An 8,526-nucleotide genomic window follows, 5' to 3' on the forward strand; every position below is an offset into this window, starting at 1 on the left:
AAGCGCTTCATTCAGACCACTCCAAAAGCTACCACCCTTTTGATTCATGAGCACTTGACGACGTATCTTCAAGGAATTCTTGCGTTTCGAAACTTCCCTCAGATTATCTTTGTGCTTTCGTAATTTTGCCACGACGTGTGGTGGTAAGGGGAAGTTATTCTTCAACATGTTAATGGTGAATTCACTCACGGCATTGATCTGATCTTTATTGGCATGCAAGAGTTTTTCCAGTCGTCTGTGGCGATTCTTTTCGCGTAGAATCGATTTCAAAAAATCCAGATTTCTTGCAATGCGTTTCATCGTCTCTTCTTCTTCTTGACTTTCTTTATTATTTTACCCAAGGCTTTTTTGGCACCGTACGCAGCTCCGCTGAGGGCTAAAGATTTACCGCCTGATATGAGGGTCGGAATGACAGCTGCCAATGGTACGAGACCTCCTTTTTGTACTCTTCTTTTTCGTTTTCTGCGTGCTCGACCTTTAGGACGTGCCATCTGTTTAGTTCCGTACACTGGTAGAATTGCGCGTTACGGTGGGACGTCCGTTATCTTTATAGGCTGTCGTGATTTGCATTGGATATTCGAATGGGACTGGAATCCATTTATCTTTCTCTCTCTCTCTCTCTATCTGTAGCAACGGATACAACCCTCGTGTTTCAATAAGTGACTCAGTAATCTTCTATTGTCTGGAGTAGCAGGATGTACATCCAACAATAAATAACTGAAAGGGGTTCCGTACATGCGTTATATTGCTCCAACGGGTCTTTCCAAGTCGTGGGATACATTTGAAGTAAGAGCGTGCGCAAGGCCACCTGGTCCCTAGGATTTTTGAACGCCACTATGTATTGAGCATTCCTAGAGATGGTCTTGGCATATTTTCCGCGAGGGAACATGTCTTGACATAGATAAAACACGGTGACGTTCATGTGATACGAATACTGAGTGAAGAGATTTAGGATATCTTTGTCGTCTCCTCCTTCGGCCATGAGATCGTCCAAGATCAAGAGACCCCCTTTTTTGTCCCAAAGCCATTCTTTCAATTGTTCGTGGGTAGGTACACCTTCGTGGAACGTCACGCCTTCCTTCTTTAGGATGTCAAAGGTCGGTTGCCACGACCCGTAACAGTAGACGATTCTTCTGGAGGGCGTGGCGAGAAGGTCCTCATTTTCCAATAAGAGACGTTTTAGGAAGGTGGTCTTTCCACAGTTGGAGGGTCCCACGACCAAAATGCTCGAAGGAGACTTAAACGAACGTAAAACCTTGCTCTACACAACTCATGATTCAAATGAAACACGTGTGTTTTATTCAAAAGCTTTTATTTCGTTCTTTACAATATCTTCCAAGATGTCTCCTACTTTGTCATCGTTGCTTACAAGATCATGCTCAGAAAATAACTCGAGAAACTCTTCCGTACTTTTACCTCTCGCTTTATACATCAAATACACGAGAGCATAGTCTCCACAACTGGCTGTTTTGATCGACTGTATGGGTGCATCGTTTCTGCGCACACACGACCATTTATTGAGCCACGCTATGAAAGGTTTCAAATGTTCGTAATGCGAAAAAGGAAGTCCGTAACTATCCAATACTTCACAGGTGTCGTGTTCCGTCCACACGCCCAACCAATGTTGTCCAGGTAAGTGGGAAGGATCCGTATTCACGATGTATGCTCTACGATCCAATTTTTCCGGATGTTCGGGTAATTGATCACACGCCATGGTTCCCACAAAAGCATTCCTCAAGTGTATGTCCCCCGATGCCACAGCATTCAACTGATCGGTGGTTAACCACACAAATTCCATCCCGTTCTGTCCGCTTAGTGCACACTCATGGAAGTGGTGGAATTTATACCGTCAATTTCTATTAAAGCTTCATATTCGGACATGAGGATGGTGGTCTTTTGACTCTGTTGGGCAGCACATTTCAAACGTAGATTGATCGTGCTTTGGGGTCTAGGCAATAGGATGGGATCGTCGTGTCTATCGTTAGGCACGTTTGAAAACGCGAAGATGGTGGCGTTTTTACCGTACCCCCAATCCAGGAATCGCACCATATTTCCGCTTCCACGCTGGAGACATCCTGTGGCTTCCAAGAATCTGTAGTACCCCCTCACATCCTTTCGACCATTCCCCGTGTTCAATTCCAGAGTTTCGTAAGGATATTCTTCCCCATCTACAATTTGTTTGATGTATTCTATGCTTGCTGGTTGATAGGCAAAGGTATCTTGATCGTATCTACCATTAAAAGCTGAGTTATCCACGATAGCCAGTACGAATCGTTGTGGGACTTTGTTATTGAAGGGATTGTAGATTTCTTTGTAGGTGGCTCCATTGTCCAGGGGGTATTGTCTCATTTCTGTCCTCACGAAGGGGTAGAGGACTGCAGATTTACTCAAGAGGCCCATCATATCCATGTAGGTGGATGGATTGAGTTTCACGAGACACATGTAGAAGGAAAGTTTAACGTCGTCAGCGTGCACGCGCACGGATTCGGTGGGCAGGTTAGATTCTCCATTAGAGAAAATGGATGCTGGATTCAAGTAGAAATCCATTTCAAAACTGGTGCGGGGTACGATACATTTACCTTGATGAAAAATTACCACAAAGGGTTTCATACGCAGAATACGCCTCTTTCCTTCCGAATACAAATCTCTCGCTTCCTTTTTCTGGGCTTTGATGCTAGCCTGCTGATTGTCGGAGAGTGCCGCAAAGGCGGCATCGTCGCCTTTGACGTTCGTTGCTGTGTAAGTGACGGGAGAATCAATTTCGTTTCGCCAACCTCCATTCGTGGCTTGTAAGATGGTGTCTCCATCATTTCTGTCGTTGTTCAGTAGGGTCTGGAGATAGGCTTTATGATGGTACATGTCCACTTGTTCAGTGAGTAGCGTTCCATTACATTTCACATTGATGTACTTGAAAAGAGTATGGGCCAAATTGTTGGCAAAAGAAGTCATCCTTCCCACATCGTCGTTGCGGGATGTGAGATTGCCACCTGCAGTCGTCTTGAATCCCACATCTATTTCCACAAACGATCGCGACAAATCAATGAGATCCGATTGTTTGTCGATGTAGATTTGAATGGGTGTGATACTCGACGTCAGAGGGGGAATTTTCACCCATCTCGAACTCACCGTACTGAGATCGGTGGGTGGAACTTGAAAGAGCGAGAGATTCGGGTTATGTTGCGCTGACTTTATCATGTTATCGTCGTTGCCTCCTCGTGCGTTTGCGACGGTGACGTTGCGAGGAGGATGTTTTATAAGGAGCCCTTCGTACTAAAAATCCACCTCGTTGTTGTTTCCTTCTATGCGAATACCTATGGAGAATGGTAGAGATGCGAGCGTTGGTCCCCACGCCGATTCTAGGCTGACTACTACGTACTTGACGGACGCGTGACATGATTAGTTTACTCTCCGAAGATGTCTTTGATTTTTTTGGCCACTTTTCTCTTGACTTCGTTCTTGAGGGCCGTTTTAGCTCCTCTCTTTATGCCACGTTTCACTTCTGAAAGGGATCGTTTCTTAACACCACTTTTAATACCAGTCCTCACTTCTCGCAAAAAGTCCTGTGCCATTTCTTTCATACCACTCCCCACTTGATGATGAGTACCGAACCACGTACCCACAAAGGGTGGTGGACGTCCCCACCGATACAAACTACCTCCCTTTTGGGGGACGGGATGATGAGGTGGCGTGTACACCACGAATCGTTTCAACGTACCTCCTCTCATGATAACAACACACGTACAAATAATAGCATCTTTTATTTCACGTCGTTTTTATGGATCCAACTATTCTATTTGGCAGGATACCCTTTCCACTTGACGTACAATTTATCTTTGGTACGTTTCAACACTTTTTCGACCCTAAAAAACGAGGATTCGTCCACTGTCACCTTTTGCAAGTCCCTGGCGTAAAAGGTACCCTGTAAAGGAGTGTCGTCCAATTCTTTCACCTTGTAGGTCGCGACGCCCAAAGAGGGAACCACTTGACGTACGACAAACACTTCCTCCGTCCATCCCGGTAAATAGCCTTTCTTAAAAGATCTGAATCTCTTGTTGAGACGTACCCTATCTCCCACTTTAAACACGGGACGTCGTTTCTTCCCTTCTTCCAAGCGTCCGTCGTACAATCGATGCCATACGTCTTGCACGTTCCAAAGTGTGACTTTGGCAGGAGCCATGCCTATGCTCCTATGATAGGTGTGATTATACTGTTGGACGAGTTTGGGTAACACATCTACGAATCTTAGGGTGTTGGCGGCCGTGAAATATCTGTAGAGTTTGGATTTCAGAGTGCGATTAAAACGTTCCACGACGCTAGCCTTGGCATCCCCGTGCGTCGAAAAATGATGGATCTTCTCTCGTTTCATGAGCTCCTGAAACGTTCCGTTGTAAAATTCTTTACCCGCACCCGTCTGTAATTTAAGAGGTTTTCTCCCTTCGGCCTGGGTGAGTACACGTCGAAAGGCTTCGGTGACATCTTTTCCAGTCTTCTTCTTAAGCGATTGAACCCACGCATATTTGGATAACACATCAATGACAGTGAGAAGATAGCGATATCCCTTATTCTGTTTGGCAATCGATTGTACTTCTATCAGATCGGCCACCCATTGTTCGTCCATGTCGAACACCAGAACGGGTTGAAAGGCACCGCGCCGCCTTCTGGGTTTGTGTAGGGTATAGGCAAGATTCTTTTCCAATTCTCTCTTTGCACGCCCGACCAATATCTTTTGAGCCTTGGCATACTCTGAGACACTCCCCAGATTATCCACCACCCCAGGCGTAGAATAATCCAATAAGACTTTCTTCTTATAATCTTGATCGTCCGAGTCCTCTACTTTCTTCTTCTTCTTCCCAGAGCGTTCCATCTTCTTAGACATAGCAACTTGAGGTAGAGGATGTAGGCGTAGTAGAGGAGCCAAGTGTTTGAAAAGTACTGAAGGTACAATTGCTGCCAAACGTATTTTGTATATCTTCCTTTGTAGAATCTCATAAAGGTCATGATGTGGAAGATCCTCGTACGTATAGGAAACCTGTGCGGGAGGACTTCGTTGCGAAACACGTGGTGTTCCAAGCCCATAGGTACCCAGTAGTACGGTTTGAGTTTATGCGGGGTTTCGTGTTCGTACACAACGTCCCTGATCTTCATGCACACCCAGTATGAGAGTTTATAGTGTAGGTAATAGAAAGCTCTTTCCATGATCAGCGTCTACCTCGATAATGATTCACATTGTCCACGACCCCCTTAAGAACTTGTTTACCCAGTAATCTTCCCAAGGTGCCGAATCCTGGGGCGGGTCCGGACAACAACATACTAACCACATAAGCCGCTTTATCTGTTGCGGAGGGTCCTCGATTTAAAATTCTATTCACGGTACGTACAGACGCCCCACCCTTTTGGGAAGTTCTCTTCTTCCTCTCCCTTCGTGAGGGTCTATTGCCACTACGTCTTTTACCCATGATAGGATACAAAAGAAATGAACCAAGACACGACATTCACACATTTTTATTGCTCCTCTAATTATTCTTTCAATACATCGTCGTAAGGTCGGTCCATTAAAATACAGAAGAATCGAGTCACCTTTTCGACCTTTTCCTGGGCCAACGCTTTGGCAATACATTTCAAAACGTCATCAGAAGGTACACCTTCTTTAAATCGTAGTCCTAACGAAAACAAACAAATGAAAAAACTATGAAAAAATTCTTTTGTACACTTCATCTAAGAGTTCGTCCTTCGTTTGGGGCGTGACGTTCACAAAATGGCAAAGTTTTAAGAATAATGTAGGTCCGCACCACACACCTACGTCCACTAAATCATCTTTTCCAATTTCATCTGTAACAACGAACAAAAAAAAAACCTAACGTTAACAGTCTGTACAAGGAGATTCATCATCATCTGTTTCATATCCTAATCGTAAAAAAACAACGAAATGGAGCGTTTCCGTTGACATACGCCTCTCTACAAAAGTCGTGACACTTTTTCCTAAACCCTAACCCTAACCCTAACCCTAATTCCTAACCCTAACGTCTCCGTGCAAATGGGGATGGGTTCGTTATATATAGCGGTACCGTTCACCTGTCAATGAGAACCTTCGGGGTGAACCATGAGTATCTCTTGGGTTTTCTTAAAGGGTCTCGTGTTCCACCATGCAAAGAGGTCACACTCTCTAAACGCAGACCTCAGATACATTCTGTTTCTGTTCTTCTCAGACATGGAAATGGACAGCGTGGGGCTTCGACCTCATTCGGGCACGACACAGATCGTAATACTTTTGGTAGTCTTGGGCGGGACAAAACACGGGGCAAGTAGACACGCTACAACGAAGGAACACGTCCGTACAAGTTTCTTTTTTAGACTTGCGTTCTTCCATTCCTTGGGTAATATGAATGGGGCATGGGAACCAGGAATCTGCCTCCACGCTATCCAATAACTCATCCAAAGAGGAATAGTGAAACGTACCTGTACCTTCGACGCCCGGTACGATTTCACCTTCCTCTATTACTTCTTCTTCTTCTTCTTCTTCTGGTACTTCAGAGGGTAGAGCACTCGCGGAAGGCTGGGTCTACAGTCTCTCGTCTGCCTTTTTCCCGCCCAGGACGGGGAACCACTTTCCAATCTTTCTCGGTGTAATCGTAATGGTCGATGTCCACGTACTGTTCGTCCGCAGGCTCCTCGTTGGCGGTTTTCTTGGCGGGCGCCTTCTTCTTGCTGTAAGGGACAGCTCGTTTTCCTTTGGTGAGCTTCTGTTTGTCGGCCATTTTATTTTCTGGTGGTTCTTGCTTTCCTGCTCCGCAACGGATGTCTTGACAGGTAAATGAAGGTCACCTATATACCGCAGAGAACAATACCCTTCCTATTTTTGGATAGCGTCGTATCAAAGGTCATTTTCCATAAATGGTAGGGCAATGCGTCGTTCTATTCCGTATATGGCAGGCTACTGCGTCGTACGTGCTCTTCCAATGACCATATTTGGTCATGCGTCGAAGCGTACGTGATGTCCCTGCTATAAAAGAAAGCAGGTTTTGTAGTATCGAACGTCATTATGCTATCATTCTACTCTTATTCCAGATCGCTGTCGGAGAGGGAAAGAGACGAAGCTTGGGAAGACTTATTGTGCCAGTTGTTCAAGTCGTTGCGCCTACGAGATGCTAAGGATGACGTCCCCCATGGAAGTGGGTATTTTGAATGGGCGTGTCCTGTACACTGGGGGCGCCGAAGGTGTGGATGCTCTCGTTGAGGAATTGGCCAGAAGGTATGACATGAGTGTTTGCGTCATCATTCCGCCCACTCACTCCCGCGCCGTTCGTAGCACGCCTTTGATGGAAAGCATGTTGCACGAGGGTTTGCAGCACGTGTTACGCGCCAACAAGACGTTGCAACGCTCTCTACCCAATAACGTGTTAAAGACGGGACTGTTACAGAGAAACTATTGGGTGGTGAGGGATACCAATCTCGTGCTGGCCTTCGGACATTTCGACACAACCAAACCCCACACGTTACAGGGAGGAACCGGTTGGAGCGTGCAAATGGCGTTGGAGCAATAAAAACCCGTGTGCGTCTACACAGACCGGTGGTACCAATTCGACTACCCGCAACAGAGATTTGTCCCATGTCACCCGCCCTACCTACACCCCCAAAACACTACCATCGTGGGAAGCAGACACATCACTCTTCAAATGACACAAGAATTACACAATTTATTTCAGAGAACCATTCAGATGGAAACTAGACCGTTACCGAATTTTTGGTTTCATTAACATTGTAAAAAAAAAACCAAAAAAAACCAAAAAAACAAAACAGAACAATAAAAAACGAGTGTTGTAACAAAAGTCTCATTCTTTTCCTTCTCTCTTCTCTTCGTTCTTATTCGAAATGCTACATTGTTCTTCTTCCTCTTCGACCCTACACTCTTCGCAATTGCACCCTACATCGTAACAAAATTTGACAAAATTCGTAAAGGCGTGCATGACTTGATTCCTCAGGATTAGAAACCGCTTCTCGTCGTCTGTCAGTTCGTTGTTGTCTTCCTCTTCCGTCATGTCGCGGATGTAAGCTTTGGCATAGCGTACCACTCGTCTCAAGGAATCCTCGTCCGCTCGGTGCTGCATAATATCCATCATGTCTTCTAGGTACAAGGCTGCCCATTTGGGATTATCTTCCAGGTCTCCGTTCATGTTGTTCATTCGTTCGTCTCTCCTACCACTGAGTAACGTGTCCCTTCGAAAAAGCCTACCTTCTTATAACCACTACAAACTCGTTACCAGTACCCTTCTAGTAGGACTAGGGGATACTCCCCTCATCCTACACCACGTACTGAGTCCTAATATGGAGGTGCTTCCCAATATGGTGTGATGACGTAGAGCTCGGTATATAAGTATAGTCTCCTTCCCAGTATTCCTCTTTTGCCTCAGTCAACATGGAAGCAGGACCACCAGACTTTGGAAGCTTCGTACAAGACGTGGATGATGAAACTCTACCAGCTGCGGCTAGGAACGAAGAAGGCGAGAATGAATTTGTAGAAGACGTGGC

At 45.5% G+C, this 8,526-nt stretch overlaps 1 protein-coding gene and 1 pseudogene across 1 annotated transcript; both read right to left on the minus strand.

Annotated features, from left to right (window-relative positions):
* Positions 1 to 620: 620 nt before the first annotated feature.
* On the minus strand, positions 621 to 1,798 carry LOC131784199 (uncharacterized; annotated as a pseudogene).
* A 14-nt stretch (positions 1,799 to 1,812) lies between these two features.
* On the minus strand, positions 1,813 to 3,195 carry LOC131784198 (uncharacterized protein F54H12.2-like). Its single transcript, XM_059100998.2, has one exon. The coding sequence runs from the start codon at positions 3,193 to 3,195 to the stop codon at positions 1,813 to 1,815; it is 1,383 nt and encodes a 460-aa protein (XP_058956981.2).
* Between the last annotated feature and the right edge of the window lie 5,331 nt (positions 3,196 to 8,526).

The sequence above is a fragment of the Pocillopora verrucosa genome, chromosome 13, assembly GCF_036669915.1.
Source record: "Pocillopora verrucosa isolate sample1 chromosome 13, ASM3666991v2, whole genome shotgun sequence".
In the NCBI taxonomy this organism is placed as follows: Eukaryota; Metazoa; Cnidaria; class Anthozoa; order Scleractinia; family Pocilloporidae; genus Pocillopora; species Pocillopora verrucosa.